This window comes from Montipora foliosa, chromosome 1, assembly GCF_036669935.1.
Source record: "Montipora foliosa isolate CH-2021 chromosome 1, ASM3666993v2, whole genome shotgun sequence".
NCBI classification, from domain to species: Eukaryota; Metazoa; Cnidaria; class Anthozoa; order Scleractinia; family Acroporidae; genus Montipora; species Montipora foliosa.
Window position 1 is genome coordinate 23,105,729 of NC_090869.1, and position 20,669 is coordinate 23,126,397.

The 20,669-nt window shown below is 36.8% G+C and overlaps 1 protein-coding gene across 1 annotated transcript; it reads left to right on the plus strand.

Moving 5' to 3' along the window:
• Positions 1–12,789: 12,789 nt before the first annotated feature.
• On the plus strand, positions 12,790–19,333 carry LOC138011386 (uncharacterized). The gene is made up of 3 exons (XM_068858366.1): positions 12,790–14,286; positions 16,789–17,096; positions 19,162–19,333. The coding sequence occupies exons 1-3, from the start codon at positions 13,162–13,164 to the stop codon at positions 19,331–19,333; spliced, it is 1,605 nt and encodes a 534-aa protein (XP_068714467.1). The 5' UTR covers positions 12,790–13,161.
• Positions 19,334–20,669: the final 1,336 nt, after the last annotated feature.

The following is a 20,669-nucleotide window of genomic DNA, read 5'->3' on the forward strand; positions in this document are numbered from 1 at the left end:
ATAGAAACCAAACTTTTCTTCATTTTCAAACTTGTCCATATAATATAAGTATATATTTTTATTTTTTTATAAGTATTTATGCGCGTTTGTTTCGCCACAATTCATATGTTTTCAATGTCTTTCAATGGTACCCAACTATTGAAATCATCACTGTATCCCTTCCATTTCACTAGAGCTTGTTTCTTCTTATAGTCCCTCCGAATTACTTTATCAATACGAAAAATATCCTGCTTCGCTTTTAATAATTCAGGTTCATAAAAACTCCCTTGAATGTCTTCACCTCTGAGATCTTTTAGTTTGTATGTTATTGGATTAGTGTATTGGATCTTATCAACTGTAAACACTTCTTCGGTCCAATTTGGTGTGTAACCCTTGTCAAACACATTCCGTTTATACTTCGATATTCGAACCTTATCACCTATTTTAAATTTCGGTTTTTGTTTCAATGTTTCTGTATCACCATATAGATTGAAGTAAACTATACCTTCATTCCTCTTGTTAGATGCTTCAACGGGTGTCATTTTTATGCTTGAATGTCTTGTGTTGTTGTACTGTTTCACTAGTTTGGGCAGCATGTCTAAATACTGTGTATTACCTTGAACAGTGAACTGTTTCCACATTTTGGATTTGATTGTCCTATTCCACCTTTCAACCACTGAGGATTTCTCCTCATTTTCAGTGGAGTACATATGTATTCCATTTTTCTCTAATAAGTCCTTCAAGTGTTTGTTATAGAACTCTTTACCCTTATCAACCCATAAATACTGTGGTTTTCTACCTTCCTTGAATATTGTTTTAAATGCTTCAGTGACAGATTCACCTTTCTTATCCTTTAATGGTACAATCCAACCGTATTTGCTGAAAACATCAATAACCATAAGAAGATACCGATAACCTTTATTCCATTTGCTAAACTGTTGCATTTCAACTAGATCACTTGCCCATATTTCATCAATATGATTCACGATTACACGCCGCCGAGTAAAGTTGCGTCTTATAGATGCATGTAATTCATCTGCTAATTTTTCTTGCCAGTTACCCGACGGCTTTTTCCGTTTTTTGAAACTCCAAGACCTAGTTTCTGCTTTGTATTGATAACATTTCTTGCCAACCAATGCCCCCATTGTCTTTCATTATACGGTACGTTGTCTAAAGCTTGGACCATTTTCCTATCTGCTTTGTTTTTACATTTCCTATCATCCTTACATACTGAATAATCAACATCGTGTTGCATTGCTATTGCATCAGTTTTTCCAGTGGGCATATCATATATTTCCAATATTTGACCAGTTTTTGGGTCATACTTCAGTTGATTTTCTAAATCATTATAAGGTCCGGTGTAATGATGCCCAGGTAATGTCCATCCGCCTTTTGGTTTCGGTAATTTACCAATAGCTTTGTGAATGTCAACAGCACCGCCATCAAGATCTTTTCTGTTTGTTGTGTATTTCTTTTTGGGTCTTATTTTTGTTGACAATTGATTGAGAGCTTCTGATCCCACTTTATGAAGTAGAGGATTCATTTTTCTCAAACCATAATCGATTGCTTTTTTCTGCAACTTTGGATCTCTCATTAATTCAGAACCATAATATCTACCCATTTCAACTGCTTTTTTGCCAAGATAAGGTACTCCTTTTGTTAGGAACAATTCAGTTCCTGCATTAGCGATATCACCAAATAAGCCCGCTCCCAACGGGCTGATTAGTTTCCCTGTTGTTTAACAAATTTGGTCTTTGTAATACCACATTCAGCACAAGTGCAAAAGAACATTAGTCTGCCATTTTTAGCTGTTTTGTAACCTGAAGGTTCAACACATTCAGTCACTTTCTTTTGTTTAACACAATATGATTTCATAATATATATAAGTTAGATATTTCTGAAATAATGTTGGATAAATCTCTCATTTTTCATTGTATCATTTATGTTGAACACTTGTAATAAATCATAATACGAATTACCCTTATTCATTTCATTTAGAAAGTATAAACAGAAATACCCACAAGTTGTTGTTTGTATGTTTTGTATCTGATTGTTTTGATGTAACAAAGTGAGATTTTTCTTTTTGGCATGATTAACAATCTCTTGAAATGGGGGCATACCAAACGAATCAAAATAATTTATTACATTGTCCTTGACATAAGTGGCTACCCAGTGAGATCCTGACATATAAGCTGGTTCAAGATTGTATATGAATAACGCCTGTTTATGGTTATGTGGAACATTTTCATCTCTTGACAGTACATCATTTATTGGTATATTCAAATATTTGCACCATTTCATTAGATCGTGGTTGGATATAGGTATGTTTTTATGAAATTTTGGTTTTACAATATTGCCCCCAAAATGGGTATGCCATTGAATGGACTGTTTTTTCCCAATAGTAACCCTTTTCCTTTTTTGGTTGAGGATGTTTTTTTTTTTCTACCATTACCAGTCACATATGGCGGATAACTATAAAATGGAGGGGGCATTCCCATTCTAGGTGCTCCTTCACCATGCAATCTTGGTCTACCTATCCTCGGTGCTCCTCCTCCCGTTAGCTTTTTGACAAGATTCAGAGCCAAAGGTATTCCAACGCTGGCTAACAGAGTGCCTAAAAATCCACCTGATTGTGTTTTGGTTGGTTGTATATGTACACCAGAACCTGTTTGAGCTGCATTGATGATGTCTCTTTGCTGTTTTGTAGTGAACATGTTCAGATATGGCATTAGTTTGTTGATCGCCTGGAAAGGTATCATCATGGGTAATGGTATAGCGCCACCTTTTTGACCCGATCCTAACAATTTTTTAGCTCCGGCTTCTGCTAGTCCTCCCAAAGCACTTAACCCGAGGGTTTTACCGATTGCCGGCAATGCTCTCATACCAAGTGACAATACGGTGCTCAAAAGACTTCCGCCTACTTGTTTTCTGATATTGGTCTTAGCAAGCTTAATGTCCATTCCTTTGTTCAATTGTCGATTTTTTTGCAATCTTTTTTTCACCGTTGCTGGAACATAAAGAGTGTCGTTTCCATTAAGAGAATCATTTGCCAGTCTCAGAACTATCGTTTCCCTTTTATGGTAAGCATTACTCAGATTCTTTTTTTGATTATCTGACAGTCTTACGTTTATTTGATGAAGTTCAGTCATATAATATATGTTACATAATTCCAGTCACAAAACATATACAAATAAATATGTGTCATTCATGGGATTAAACTATAACCAATTCATTACCCACCTTGTCAATAACAACCGACTCTTCGTACAATACAACTGCATGGACATTGAAATCTGCTGCACTATTAGCATTGAGTTTGTACCTAAAAATCAACTGTTTAGGGTCTCTTGTTACTTTCTCTGCCTGATATGACAGATCGAAATAGATCAGTGAATACAGGCTGTTATAATTGGCAAGATTCAACTGGGTTCCGGTGTTGTAATCATTTTTTCGCATTGCATAAGACATCAGATCATTGAATATTCTCACTTTGCTTTCACTGTCATATTCTGTTTCTGGGTAGAAAACACCATTGCCATATTCGAGTCTGCATGTTGTCAAATAACTGTTTGCGTTTGCTTCATTTAGTTTGAAGGTGTCGAATAGATATGGATTTTGAGTTGCAATTCCGGTTTTAGCCCGTTGTAAATAAACGAAAATTGCTTTGACATTGTCGATACTGGAAGAAATCTGAAAAAAACCACTGACTCTAGCAGGTGCTGACACTGCATATAGTTCACGCTGATATGTCCATTTGTGTTCTTTCAAAAAAGAACTAACGAACTGGTTGTACATACTGTCTTTTGGTGTTAATTTTGGAACCCATAGTAGAAATCTGTTAATCACTACTCTTCCAGCATCTGCTGCTGCTGCCCTATTGATGAGTTCATTGTCGTTCTGGAGATTCAAATTGAATTGCAACTGCATAGGAACCAACATTTTATCCTGCAACTCTTCAAAAAAACTGTAACGATTGAGAGGTATGATCAAATTCACATCTTTTGCTCCTCCTGTTCCATCATTATTGGTAGCTTGTGTAAGCACTCTTCTAGATTCATATCCTGAATTAGTATTGGCTGTCGTACCATCTGTGTCTAAATACCAAAAACTGTTTTTACCGACTGATCTGCTGTAATCATCAGAATATTCCAACAGATTCTTCACAAAAGTGACCTTATGTAGATTGTCAGTGTCATAAACAATTTTCCCAGCACTTTTGATCATCATATGTGCAATAAATGAATGAGATCCGTTTATCACCGTTATTCTATCGGCTGCTGCGTAACCAGCTCCATCTGCTGTTTTTTGTAACTGGAATTGAACCTCGAAATAAGCATTGTACCAATCATAGAAAGAACTCCGGTCGTTGATGGTGAATCTATAACCGTTCTTTTCTTGATGTTGACCGTTACCTGGGGCTCGGATTACATCATCAAGCTGGAAACGCACCAACTCATTTCTTTGCAATAATTCACTTGTTCTAAAAGCCATTTATACTATTGTATTATATAATTTTGCTGTCATGTTATTTATTTGAAAAATCTACGCCTTCTTCCAGATCCGGATATCAATCTATTTAGTATCATGTCAGCGCTTTCATCTTGCTGTTTCTGTTCAATGGGCAAGGATGGAACAATTGCTTTTTGTGTTGGTGTTGTGGCTCCTTTTCTCAAATTTGCTAATTTTTTCATTATTAGGTCTCCTGACTTTTCTGCCACCGTCTTGCCAATTTTATCACCTGCATGGGAAACCCCTGATTCTAATGCCTTCTTTGCTAATGGCTTAGCAAATTTCTTGAAAACAGACGATGCCACACTCTTCAATGGTTTAAAAATGTTGTCTAAGATAAGCCCAGACCCTTTATGTTGAAATACAAATTTACCAAGTTTTGGGTGGTAAAACCTCTTAAATTCATACGGTTTCATTATACTGTTATATTAGATACTTTTTAAAATCAGCGAAAAAGACGTATCTGCTCCATTCAGATCCACTAATCTTCTTTTTCCATCTGTTATCATGATTCTGATTGATGAAATTGTAGTTTTGTTCACAGGATTAAATGTAACTCTTTGTGGTTCGAGGGTGAAGGAGTAACTTGGTCGTAGTACACTGGTTGAAAATGAATAAATGATGTCTGTTTCTTCGCCGTCAACTAAACTTTCGTTTACCAAATCGCAATGAATATTGAGTACGTCTGTGTCTTGACTGAGATTTGGCACTCTTGGTCCAATATGCGTTCCACTTGCTAATATCTTTTTGTCGAAACCGATCAGTTCATTAAAATTACTTGCTCTTAAATCAAGTTGGTAATTTGTAGCTAATGTAACCGTGACTCTGAATGTTGTTTCGTTGAATTCAAGAGTCATCGGATACGTATCACCAGTTTTCGTCACATTTTTAATATGTCTGTCAAAGTCCGTATAATTCCATACCCCAGCTGGAAAGGTAATGTCCTTAAAAGTTGAACCATTATCGGAGCTGTATTTGATTAATTGATTTTTGTACCCAGCATTGACATTGAACCAAGTGAATGACATGTTAATGACTCTGTTAAGACCGATAACGTATTGCTTATTGTTGTCTAGAGTTACAGGTCTGGTGAAATTTGTCGCAAAATCTTCTGGTTTATTGTTCCCTTGATTTTTCACACTGTAAGATGATAAAACTATCTCTCGTTCCATTATGTGATTAGGTTACATTAAATTTTGAAATATTGTTTGTATAATTTACCATATTGTGATCTATTGATTGTCGACATTTTCAACAATGTGTCCAATATAGAAACACCCATATTTCGCATGTCAATGCTTGTATTGCCAGCCAATATCTCACCAATGATCAAATCCAATTTTTTTATGAGTTCTTTCGGTTTGTTGAAAAATATCACATTACCACCTTTTCTTCTGATTCCAGAACCTGTCATCGTTTTCATTTTGTTTTGATGATGTTTTATGTATTCATTCAGAGTTTTCATAGCGCGATCCACTCTTTTGTTTTCCTCTTGCCTATCAGCTTCCGTTATATTCCCACTTTTGTATTGCTTTGTAACGTTTCCTTTGTAGGCTTTCAATTGATTTCTTTTAAATTTAGCCGCATTGACAATCTTATTGAGATATTTTTTGTTTTTTCGTTCAGTCATTTCTTGTTGATTTATTACCTTTTCAACAGAATCATAATTTGGTATACCAAGATCACCTAATATCTCATCATCCATATCTTCATCATCTAATCCATAATCTACCTCATCATTGTCATCATATTCTGGTGGCAATCCCGGTTCTTCAGGAAAGTACTTAGGATCAACATACATCTCCTTTTTTCCTTCCAGAAGATCTTGTAAAGATTCTTCATATGTTGGTGGTTTTGGCACCAGTTGTTTTTCTTGCTGTGGTAAAACAGGTTGTTCAAATAGATCACCAAGATTCATATCTGGAACTTCATCCTCTATATCAATGCCGTAATCAGGAACTTCTCCTTTCTTCAGTGGTCGTTTTTTCCTTGGCAACCTTAAAGCCTGATTACTATCAATAACATCATCTAATTTACTTGTAATTGGTTGGAATACTTTTGAAAATCCCTGTTGACTGGTCTTCTGATCAATATCATGCTTTGTAATTGCATTATGGACATAATTGATCTTGTCCCCTAATTCAGATTTACTCTTTGCGAGTTCTTTCCACTTGAGTAAACTCATTTATTGTTATATTGTTACGTTACATAAAAATGGAAATTCATATATAAAAAATAACATTTTACGCCGTGTTGAACACCATGTTATACACCATGTTATCGAAACAATATACCCATATGATATAAATGAAGATACCTAATTATGATACTGGCGACGACGTTGCCACAAACTTCACACAACTACATGATTTTATGCCTGATCGATGCTTCCGCATGCTCATTTGTGGACCTTCTGGTTCGGGAAAAACAAACACACTGATGCATATGATTCACAATCTGTTGTATTTTGATAAAATATACCTTTATGCAAAAAACTTAGAGCAGTCAAAGTATCGGAATCTCATGAAAGAGTTCGAACCATGGAGTGAAGAAGCTGGTTATGATATCATTGAAGCAAGCAATGATAAAATAATTCCTGTAAAAAATCTCAATGGTGACAATCAAAAAATTGTGATATTCGACGATTTTGTATGTGATAAAAACCAAAAACCATTAGTTGACTATTTTATACAGGGGAGACATAAAAACTGCTGCGCCATATATTTGAGTCAAAGCTACTACAAGACACCAAAAGATATTAGATTAAACTGCTCACATTTTGCCATTTATGATTTTCCGAGTACTAATGAAAAAAGTCTCATATGTCGTGAAAACAATGTCTCAAAACAATTATACGAGAAAGCAACTAGAGACCCTTTCAGTTTCATATATATTGACAAACCCAAGAAACAAGTAAAGAAGAATTTCGATGAAAAAATATAAACCAATTGTATATATGAGTTACTCAAATGGTAAATTACCTGAAGACACATATTCACATGAAAAAGTTATTGAAATAGTAAAAGGATTGCCTGGTGTTGGTTTCAAACTAACAGATGACGGTGATTATGATATGCAGAATAAAAAACTGAGAAATTTAGATTCACCTCAAACGAATGACGATGCAACTACTAAGAGTTATGTTGACAAAGAGGTTTCTGGGTGTTTGAAAATAGATGGGAGCAATGTAATGACTGGCGCCCTTAATATGGACAACAGACGGGTTGAGAATATCGCTCCTGCTAGGCATGGCCATAGTGACGCTGTCAGTAGTGAGCATCTACATAGCTTTTATTTTGAATTAAATACAAACGATGGAAAGATAGAAGCCCAAAATCCAATCGACATGAAAAATCAAAGAATCTTCGGAGTGAAAGACCCGATACTACATTCAGATGCTTCTAATAAATTTTACGTTGACAGCTCTTTTAATTTCAAAGCTGACAAAACGGAGCTGGCTAATTATTTGAAAAAAGATGGAAGTATTTCCGTAACTGGCAATTTTGACTTTGGAAACAATAAAATCAGCAATCTTGCTGAAGGCACTGGCAATTCTGACGCTGTTACAAAACACCAATTGCAAACTGGTTTAGCAACCAAACCGAATGTTAATCAGGTTGTGTTGCGAGATGGTACGCAAGCAATGACTGGAAATTTGAATATGTCACAAAAAAAGATCGTCAATCTTGCTAATCCGACAGGTAGAAATGATGCCACTGGAAAAGGTTACGTTGATCGATTATTTTTAGATTCACTTCGTTTAGACGGATCCTCTAAAATGACTGGAAATTTGGATATGTCTTTGAATAAAATAATAAATTGCGGACAACCAACCGGTGCCAGAGATGTGACTAACAAAGCTTATGTCGATTCTGAGATTGGAAAAACATTGAAATTGGATGGAAGCGGTGTAATGACTTCTGTTCTAGACATGAACAATCAACGAATAATAAATCTCGGCAGAGCCACACATAATCAAGATGCCATAACTTTGAAGCAAGTAAATGATGCTTTTTCAACTATAAGTACCCAAAATAATCAATATACAGACGAACAAATAGAAAAAAATAAGAAATATGTAGACGACGAAATAGTAAAGAGTCACATAACTACGCACACAAACAGAAAAAATGTGCTGAAATATGCTATGGATGATGGGGAATTTACAGAAGATTATGGAATACAGGATGCCAATTTAATCGACTATAATGACTCACCACATAAAAACAACAAAAAAGCATTTGCATTCAAGGTTCAAAAGGCAACAGATGGTTCCAGTCTGTTCAAAGGACGATTCGATTTTAATCTGTTCAAACTGATACGTGACAATTACAGCGATAAATATACTGTGTGTTTAGAAATATATTTCCAAAGAACTGGTTTTGATGTAGAGTTCAATTCATTGCAGGTTACTTTTGAAAAAAGAAACATGAACACCGATAGAACCACTACAGTCAAAACCAACACAGATTATAAATATTATCGCTTTATCATGAACTTATCACCAGACGGTTCTTCACCGAATATTGAAAGACGGTTATATGTAACTGTTCAAGCCACTTATGACAATAGAAGCCCAACTCTTTTGCCAATGTATGTCCTGATTTACGGCATAAAAGGTGAATCAAAAAACAACCTTGATTTTACAATTTATGATTATGAAAAAGCTTATGAGGTTGCAAACAATGAATTACAAATGCATGTGCCGTTGAATTTGAATGGGAATAAAATTTTGGGGTTATTCAATCAGATATTACCGTCTTACGCCTATGGAACCACTTCAGAATCGTCACTGGGTTGTGATTTCAATATTTCTAGAACAGTACCTCTAACATTTACTAAAATTTATATCGATAAAATAAAAATTTATGCTAAAAAAAGTTATCCATCAGAGTCGAATCACGACATAACTTTTTATGGAGACGCTAGTGTATTTTATGACATAGATTTTTCAACAAGCAAAATACTTACTGTCAATATCAATCGATATTTTGAAAACATAACAAACATACGAATAAATTTTGAGGATGACGATGGGGATGGCGTAAGATCTTATGTTTACTTGATACATTACAAAACATTACGGATTAATTGAATTATATAATGCAACAGTATATGACATTGTATGTAAAAAATTTAGATGGTACACATCTTCTTGACGACAATGGTGACAGAATTGAATACACCATTGACTATCACTCTGATGATGATTTTACCTATCAAGCTCAAGCTCAACTTTCAGTAAATGATGATGGACATATAGAAACTGACAAAAATCTCATCGTTAAGGCTGCTACGGAAGATAACCATGTTGTCATAAAAAAACAACTTGATTTGAAGTTAGACAGATCGACTTTTATTATTTCGAACAGTCTACCTGGTATACCAGTGTTAGACAAAATCAGCATTGCATTAATTCCAGCTTTATCAGTAGTCACAGCCGATTCAAATGATAGAGTTAGTTCATGGATTGATCCTGTGAATAATATCGATTTTTCACAACAAACCAATTCAAAAAAGCCTCTTCTTCTGAGGGATTCAACAAAAAAACTGTTTTTTGTACGTTTTGATGGTAGTGATGACTATTTGGAAAAAAATTCGTTTGATGTTTCTGAAATAGCAGGTAAATCTGGTAACAAATGTACAGTAATACTGGTTGTCAAAACAAAAGCGATAACTAATCAATCACAGTTTCAATGGGGGCGTGGAGCCGTCAGATTCGGTGTGCATATACCATGGGGAGATGGTACAGTCTATGTCGATTTTGGTTCCTCGTCAAATGGCAGACTTAACATTCCTTCTTTGCTGAATCTCTCTGGTAATATCGAAGTTTGGACAATTCGTATTAATGGGACAAATCTAGAACTCTTCAGAGGCGTTACATCAATCAGTGCGATTAAAACAGAAACAATTTCTGCCACTCTGACAGGTTCAGCTCAAGAAATGTTTATTGGATGTCAGGTTCATACTGATGGCACTGCTGTGAATTTCTGTGAAATGGATTTATATGCTTTTGCTGTTTGGGCAAAATCTCTGTCTGATAATGAATTAAAAAATATGTTCAGATTCATTCAAAATCATTTCGATTTGTGATGTGGATTTTTAAAATATATAACTCAATATATATGTATATCGACAATTTATTACGATTTGTGGAACATAGTTTTCAAGAAGCAAAAGAAAAACATCCATGCATTAATGACAAAATATTAAAATCAGCACTTGTTTATCAATACCTGCACTGTTTCTATTTTAAAAGAGACATGTCTATGAATGAGATTCTTGAACTCAATGATGGTGAAATTGGTCTTCTTGGACCAGGTAGTGGCTGTCTAACATGGTTACTTGAAAAGATCTTCGGTTGGATTGATATATTAAATTCACATAGTGTATTACATGATGCTTCCGGGAGGTTTTATGACCACCATAAGCTCGGTAGAGGTTACACTTATGCTATTTCAGAAAAATACACAACTAAACTGATTAAAAGATCACCTTTTTGTGGTCAAGTCAGTGGTATACTGTATTGTCTATGCAAACGATTAACAATCTGAACTAATATATATGGAAGATCGAAAAAAGAGAATATTCAGCTGGAACCATATTTCAGACAAACTCCCAGAAGATCAGGTCGACGAACTAAAAAGCTATTATAAGGCATACCATAGAAAGTGTTGGGCTTACAAAAAGGCTGTTAAACGCTTCAAAAAATTCAAACTGTTAGGAAATACTGTTTCCATTTTAACCGGTACTGGTGGAATTATTAGTGCTGTTGTAACTGGCGGTATAGCCCTAGTAGCTATCAGCACTTGTGCTTTGTTAATCAAGTCTTACATGGATTTCCAATCACTGGATCTTAAAATACAAAATTGCACATACGCATACCAAAGTTATCAGCATCTTTTGAATTCAATAAAAGACATGTTGCGAAGTGGTGAATTTAATCCATCATTTCACACAGAATTAAAAAATGTAGATGATTTTGTGACTGATGTTTGTCCTAGTGTTGATAAGTTCTACGCTAAATACAATGACAAATTCATTCCTTAACTATTTCATTAATTCGGTCTGATGCCAATGACAGGATGTCTTTCCAATACCGTTCATATGATTGAAGTGTCTTTTTGGATTTACTCGTCTTGACCTTTTCAAAAGGAAGATCAAGCATTTTAAATATTTGTTTTAAAATGAAATTTATGTTAATCATACGCTTTCTATCAATGTTAACATCTTTCACAACTTCCCCGATAGCCGCAAAAATTCGAATTATTTTATCCATATTTTTTACAGAAATCTGGAAACCATTTTTAATGGCAATGTTATTCATTATGTTTTCTATATGATATTTTCTTTGGTAAACACTTTTACGATGGAATCTATGCTTATTTGAGTGAAAATCAATAAATTCTATTAAAGGTGTATAACCTTGTACTGTTCCGCATTTTTTGCAAACTATGATATTATCTTTCACTATCTCTGGCTGATCGCAACATTGATCTGTTTTTTTCGTATGTTTACCTATTTCTTTATTGCAAAATGGACAAATTACTTCTTCCATATTGATTAACTCTTCATGTATTTCTTTACAACTCATTATACTATTATATGAGATATTATTTTAGGTTTTTTAAAAAGTGCAATTATGCCCCTTTTGGGGCTCGATTGGATTATCTTTGTGCGTTTTAACCGCTGTTTGCAAATTGCTTTTGAAGCCCTATGCAAATCGTGGTTTTGTAGCCCTTTGATCGCAAATGCGTTTGTAGCCCTATGTTCGCAAATCGTGCGTTTGTAGCCCTATTGTGATGAGTGTGAATTTTACCGACTACAGCACCCGTAGTCCTTCCATCGTTTGCAATTTGGTTTCCATTCTTTCTAGTCTGTCCAGGATTTGCTGAAGCTGTTGCCCAATCTTATTAGACATCGTCAAGGCTTTCAGAACTTGATCCCCGCTATCGTCAAGCGAACCGCCACTTGTGTCGTTCTTTGTGAGCGTCGTGTTAAAACTTGATATGTAAATCCTTTTACCGTCTGGTGAACGCGTTTCACTGTCTGAGCTAGAACTCGTGCTTATTCTTGTTCGTTTAAGAGTTGTCGTACTCTTCTCGGCCATAAAAAACAGAAAGAGAGCTAACTTATGAGCGTCAAATTCACGGGAGCAGAGTGAAACACGTCTTCACTCCTCCATGGCCGACCCAGTCCCACAAATCAAATACTTGATGAAGATGCGATGTTGTGTAATAGCTTGTGGTCAGACAGACGCAGGCTCATCACAAACACATTTCTTACCTTTTCGCATACTTCTAAACGTTGGAATTGATGCAGTCATTCCACAAAACCTTTTTTTTTGCTTTATTCAGAGAGAAATTTCGCTTTCCGTCAAAAAATAGTTAATGCTTAGCGCAATCATTTACCATATAAGGTCAAACTAAGATATGTGAGCTTTTAACCGCGATTGAGTGAACCAATCAGAGCACGAGAAATGCATCAACCAAGGTTGAAAATTTAAGACCTGAAGGAGGCCACAAACTCATTCCCTCTGGCGTTATGAAATGCTTGCGCATACGAAACTTTAAATTAAAGTTTCGCTCTTTCAATTTGTTTTTTAAAACTGAAATCAGAAGAATCGAAACTTTGGCTAGAAGGAGTTTCCACTGAGGATTCGGGTAAATCAACATGGCTGCGAAATCTTTGAGCATCGCGTTTCAGGCTCCCAACAATGGGAGCCAGTTGCACGACTTGAACTCGACTACGGCGTTCGCTTCTCAAGTCATCACTGCGTCGTTCTCGATGTTGTGTTATGTTCTTGTTTTGGTGTTCATTGTTCTTGGTGTTTGCTTCAAGTCGGTTTCGAAGCTCTTCTCCTCGCCTGCCATCTACATTTTCTTTCTCATCGGTGCACTTATCACCACAGTGAATGTATTAAATACATGGCACGGGAATCTTGATGTAATGTGCTACCATCAAATAATCTCCGGGTTTCTTGTCGGAGTGGTTCTTGTCTTGCTAGGGGCAGTGTTGTTCTTTGAGAAACCTCGCAGCAGCACGGATCAACACACTCTTGGTCAGCATCAACCATCTATGGGGCTCCTTCTCACAATCATCACTCTACCGCTCTGTGCGACCGAGTTGTTGATTCTGATCCAGGAAAAAGAGTCGCGAAAGAAAATCAAGGGAATTTCATGGCGTTTACTTGTAGTGAACGAATCGGTTTTCATAGTTCAAAAGGTTATTCAAGTCACAGTTTACGTTTGGCTGAGGGACTTCAAAGTCCGCGAAGCTTTCAAAAAAAACGCAAGCTTTTATTTCAAGGTGCTGGCGTTTTACAATTTCGTTGATTGGGTGGACTCGCAGGTAAACCTGGAATCAGACCTTGATATAAAACGAGCAAAGGAATTTTATGGCCAATGGTTTGGTTTCTTGTTCAAGCTTTACGAAGCATTATTGATAGACTATCGTCTATTGTGCTCACTTTTGTTTCTGGAGCATTCATTTCAGGTTCAACACGAAACGGAAAATGTAGACGGGCTCGACGAAGAAGAAAGCGAAATCGAAAGAACCTTCATGTCAGTAGACCGGCAGAACAGGACAATTGGCTTTATCGTTGGCTTTTTTTGCTTGCTCGTCCCCTTCATTTGCGCGCTTTTCTATGTTCACAAGCTCCACCTTACAGTTTACACACGCGCAGTAGCTACCTTTCTTGGCTCGCTTACCATACTTGCCAGTGGAGTGGTACTGTTACTCAGGAACAGCTTTGATTATGACAAACGAGATAAGGAATCAGTGGGTGTTAAGATAATGGTAAGAGCTGGAAATAAATTCTGTCACTTTGATAAAACAGTTTTAAAGCCTTTTATTTGAAAACCAATCCTCATCTGGATTCCAGATTCTTCTGGTCCTCGCATACGGAAAAAGAAAAACTATAGGAACGACCGTAGAATCGCGAGGCAAAATCAAGCCGTTCTCGGCTTCTGAATTTGCCATTATCGTTTATTCTTAATTTGCAATAGTTTAGAACACCGACTAACCAGACAAGTTGATTTTCTATTTTATTTTTAACATATTGAAATAGAGCATCCCACCGCAATTATTAGGGCTGACTGTTTTAAAATGGGCATGCACTTTGTTGATCACCACAAATTTGAATGTGTTTTAGACTGAAAAACTGTTCATAAGCTATTGTTGAAACAGGTGCCAAACCTAAACTAAAACATCGTAGTGATTAATAAACCGTTTTCACCGGCTTCCGAGCACTTTGGGCACACAGCACATAATCTTTCATTTACTGAAATGGCTTTCTCACAAGTCTCGTTGTCACAGTACAGACAGTATTTCGCCAACAGTGTTTAGGCTCTTATTAAGGACGTTCGCGCCAAAATCTTCCTACGGTGAGATTTTCTTCATTTCTCGCCTAGAGTTAGGTCATAAAGTACTTACTCCAAAAATGAAAAAAAAAATGGGGGTCACCGACTTTGTTTCGGAGAAAATGGCAGTGGAAAAATGCCTTAATATCGAGAAATCGGTCATAATAGCGAGATGTAGGCTCATCTTCTCATCCATCGAAAATCATAAAAATAAACTGTTGGAGTGAAAGTTTCCGTGCATAGGTTTTTAGGAGTGAGATTTTTAGATAATTGTATGCCGCTAGGGATGTGGTAAACAGTAGAGTTCATCCTCGACGAGCGTTTTCGTAAGCTCTATCCGTTGCAACCACTACCAGAATTCGATGGCACGAGGAAAGAAAATGTTAAAAAAAGATAACTTCTTACGGTGAGAATTTTTTCATTTCATCATATTTTGTAGATAGTAAGTAAAGTAAGTGATTCATGATTAAAAAAATAGGGGTCACCGATGATCTGAACGAGTAAAATCGATGTGATTTTGCAAAGCTCTTGGAAAAGTTCGTTTGTCACGCTTTTGCGTGACCTGTCGGGCAAGGACTGGAACCCAAGAGAGGATCGATCGTTGAAGAGATGAAAGGTTTTTAACCGAAAAAAAAACACCTTTCTCGAGCATAGCAACGACGTTTTAAGCAGGGGTCATCTTCATTTGGTTGGTGTTTTGTATAATATCTCTCCATTGCCGTCATGCTCATCCTCTGGAGTGTGTTTTTTGTGAAATTCAATCGCTGGTTGTTTCCACGCAGGTCCGCACTATTCAAGCGGACGAGGACGAAAATACTCCTCAATTTTCACGAAAGTAAAGGAAAAGAACTTTAAAAACATGCATTCACTTTGAACTTAAGTTCGTAGGGTAATAAAAACATTAAAAAGAAACAGCCCCATTAAATTTACGCAACGGTTCGTCCTCGAGTTTTCCAAACTTTCAGCCACTAGTCTACTCGATCAGCTACCTTTTCCAGAGCTTTTCCATCCTCCCGCTCACTTCTCTTTGAAGTTTCATGATGATTCGGAAATAAATGTGCCATTCTTTTGCCAGCCTGGAATTTTTTCCCCGGCGTTTTTGTCGTCATGTTATTTTGATTGATGCTTGAAAAACTTCTATGAAAGTCAAGTAGACTAGTGCACGACTGATAAAACCTCGCGAATATCAGTCGTGCAGTAGTCTACTTGACTTTCACAAATATTTTAAATCAATTTTGACTGATCACGATCTTCTCTGATCCAACGCTGTGCAAGACTTATCGTCCACGGTTTTTGCAAAGGTTTTAAAACCTCAACTTCACTACTGCTCGAAGTAATGCGTGACATATTGCAGTCGCGTTACCTGCGCAGTAACGTTGCGCACAAACAATTAGCGCGAACGTCCTTAAAAGAAATTTGTTTAATTCAGATGTGAAATTGTAAAAAAGAACGATAAAATGCGACGTTTCGGACTAGTTATGACTCCATCATCACGGAAACTATGTACAGGATGCAAATTACATGCAGTATTTGAAAGTGATGTTGATGTGAGAATTACCGTAACAAGAGGTGCGAGTACTAGACGATTTTTTTTGCCTAGATGGAGTACGATTGCACTGAACAGTCACTTTGTTTTAATAACGCGAGGCGCGAAAAAGTTACAGTATTGCAAAGTATCGTTTTTTTCCTCTTTTATTATTTTTTTCGCGTCGCTGTCATCGTTGCTAGTTTTAATTAATTTTAATTTTAAATAAGCTTTTAAAAAAGCTCCTTGTTTAGGTTGAGAGAGACACATTCGTCTTTTTAAAACATCGAGGCATGTGAACGAATCTAGCAACATCGGAGTCGGCGCTGTCGTTATCAATAGAGATTTACTGCTCCAGGCAAAAAGGGCGTGTCAAAGAGTGTGAAAATGACTCTTTCGTTTCCTTTCTTAAAGGTGTGTTTCTTTGGCGCCACCGGTTTCTCAAGCTTGATGATCAAAGCAGCTCTTGCCGAATACTGGGCTTTCGGTACGAATGCTCATCATAGCTACCGCTGGGCAGGGGCAGAATGGATTATGCGAGGGCTCACCACACTTTTCCTGATGTATTTGTTCCTGAAATTGAATCCGCGAGCCTTACCTCGCAGAAACCCGGAGGTGACGGTTAACCACTTCCTGGTGCCAGTAATAATGTTTGGGATCATAGCAGAGTTTGCCGCCTGTTTGGTGGATCAGCAAATCGGTCCTCTTGATCCTTATTTCAGGTATTGTGAGCACTGGAGTCAGTAACTCAGTCAATTAATCTATCAACCAATCAACCCTCCTACCTTTCTATCAACCCAGCCAAACTAGGCGCCAGCCAGTTCACCAAAAGGGAACTTAGCTGCTCCCCAAAGAAGCTCAAAGGATATGTTCGTATTGAGAGAATCCCATAGAGTTATCTACGCATTGTTGAGCACAAGTATTCGGCTATCGGTAACACCTTTTGGAAGAGCACGGTGACAAAAATCTTCTTAATGAGGACCAATTTTGTGTTCTTAAGAAGTGCCACGGAAAATTTGACTAGCCTTAACACTCAAGAGTGACTCCATCTGTGCTAAACTCTTTGTTTAGCTTGTGAATTTTTTATGTCACCTTTTTCTCTTAATGAACTGTTTTTTTTTTCTTGTATTTATGGAATATTCAAACTGTCTCTTTTTCACTTGATAATGTGTATTTTTAACCATTTTTACGAAATTTCTTAAATGTTTTTAAGAAACGTTTTCTCGCAAGTTTTTATAGTTAAATGTTTCAAAAAGTCGCTTCTTTTTAATGGAAACAAAAGAAAAGGTTTAATTTGCATTATAATAGAGCTCAATTCCCGGAGGATTAGTTAGGTACTCCAACATGGCCGCCCTTTCATTGTTTTGGACCATCAACATGGCCGCCGTGACGTCACGTGAAAACACTCTATATGCATAACTTGACCCATCCAATGGGTCAATCAGTCAGTCAATCAATTAATCAACCAACCAATCAAACAAAGAAACAAACAATACATCTGTCAATCCATGACCAAGAAATAATCACCGGTCCGTTTTCTATCCATCCATCCACTTGTCATAATATTTTCTAATGGTTTCAGGATTTTGACATCTTTAATTTCAATGCTTTTCTTAATTTAATTTTTCAATTCAATTCAATTCATCCATCCATCCACGTGTCATCGTTCTTTCTAATGGTTCTAGGAATTTTCTCAATTTTCTCATAACGTGGATACCATTTTACTTGCTTTCTTTAATGGGAGGGAACAAAATGAGCTTGAACTCTCAACTCCTGTTTCATCAATCCTAGAGAACTGAGCGCATACCGCCGTTCTTGCTCTCTCTCTCTCTCTCTCTCCACCTCTAAGTTCTGCTGGCAAAACGTATCCCGAGCACTTGATCATTATAAGGGAAGGGCTGGGGATGACAGAAATCCGCTTCAGCTTAAGGGGTGTAGGGACAGACAGTACTAGAAACAGCAAACAGTTTCCCAAAACCGTATGGACATTACACTGAAAAACCTCAAAAATGAATTTGGTAACTCCCATTATTTTTAAAAATAATAAAAAAGTTGACACTGGCTAAAATATTGTGTTGGACTTTTCGGCAACTGCTGTTGCCTTCCTCAGCAGGGATGGATAAAAATGCAAAAATCTAACGGCGCACCTCAACGAATATTTCAAAATAAAATAGACAATAAAAACAAAGGTCTCCAGAGCACTCTAAAATATTACTACAAATTCTTCATGTTATTGTAAACGTTTGGAAGTGCTATATGTTCGTTTATAACGTTCGTGTCTCGCAAGGAATGCCAAGCCTCAAGAATAAGTCTTTGTCGCCATGCCGATGATCTGAAATATTCGTTGAGGTGCGATTTAATATTTATACGCATCGTGTACCATCAGGACGCCGTTAGATTTTTGCATTTTTCATACCTGCTGAGGAAGGCAACAGCAGTTGCCGAAACGTCCAACACAATATTTTAGCCAGTGTCAACTTTTTTATTATTTTTAACATGCCTGGCTACACACCAAACATTTTTAATCCCATTATTTTTCCTGCGAAGTAATTTGCAGGATAAAATTGAAAATCTTAACAAAGTTTAAAAATTTCTCAGCCACAGATTCAAAGCTGAAATATTCACAACTGAAATATTCAAGGTGGCTCTTAATTCACATCATAGATTGGTTATCTTTGAAGAGAGTTTTAACTCAGTCAGCTGCTCAATTCTTCTTCTTCTTCTTCTCTTTCTAAGGGTCCGCTTCAAAGAAATTGTTTGATATAAAACCTCTCTTTCCTGTTGTAGAAAGAAGATCAAAGGCGCACAACGGTCAAGTCTTCTCTATCTGCACGATCTTGGCTCGACTATGCATCTTGGATTCCTGATTCATGTGGGTTTGACCTTCCTTATTATGCAGACTCGTTTTGGCCGCCGCACTCTGACGCCTTCCCGGGAGAGACTTACACTGTCAATTTAAGAAATAAGAGCTAAGATTTTTCCGTGCTCTAATGGTTTTTTTGAAAAAAGAAGCCTGCTCACGGGCTTAGAATAATAAAGTACAGTTACCAGTGGAATTAAAGTTCATAAAGCAGAATTTGTTCATATTGATTTTTCTTCGCAGTCAAAGAAACTGAAATTACCGGGAGTTAAATTACTTTCAGTTGTATATTTTTTCGTACCTCGATGAACCGTGAGGACTCGAGTACACCGTCAGAAAGTAAAATGGAAAATATTAAAAAGGCAAAAAAAAAAAAATCTAAGCTCAAATTAAATTAGCTGTTCAAATGACTATTTTATTGCTCATAAGTGGCATACAAGATACCAGTTACTGGCAAATACAGAAAACATCGATTTTATCACCCGGCCATCCCATCAGACCAGGGGCCCGTTTCTCGAAGGACCCGCCGAAAAGCCATTTGTGAAACTGCCATTCGTTTGTTTTGGAAAGCTGATCTTCCAAGATGTTTTCAAGGTACCAAGAAGCAGAATAACTGTTAAGTTAAATAAACGTTAGCCCTTCGTCAGAGCGATTCGCTCTGACGAAGGGCTAACGCTCGAAACGTCAGCTTTTAGAATCTCTGTACGGTGGCCAATTTACATTATCAACTCCGTTGATAAAACCAAATTTTTGTATACTACTTCTCCAACGACGCAGCACCACAGTTTCTTTAGAAACTACCCCTTCATTCAGAATAACTGTTAAGTTTGACGCGGACTTAAACCCTCTCGTTTCTTGAGATGAAGAGGGAATTCTGACACCCGCAAAAGGCCCGAAAAGTTTCGGGAGTTTCGAGAAACGGACTCCAGATCCAAATAGGAAGTTTACGGTAACACAGGATGCAAAGACAATTACAGAAATTACGAAAATACTTGATGAAGATGCGATGTTGTGTAATACCTTGTGGTCAGACAGAGGCAGGCTCATCACAAACACATTTCTTACCTTTTCGCGTACTTCTAAACGTCGGAATTGATACAATCATTCCACAAAACTTTTTTTTTTGCTTTATTCAGAGAGAATTTCGCTTTCCGGCAAAAAGAACGTTAACGCTTAGCGCAATCATTTACCATATAAGGTCAAACTAAGATATGTGAGCTGATAACCGAGACTGAGTGAAGCAATCAGAGCACGAGAAATGCATTAACCGAGGCTGAAAATTTAATAAGGAGTATTTAAGGTCCGTGCTCTAAATCTGAAGGAGGCCACAAATTCATTCCCTCTGGCGTTATAAAATGCTTGCGCATACGAAACTTTAAATTAAAGCTATTTCATTTTGGTTTTTAAATTATTCGTTTCGCAACTGAGATCAGAA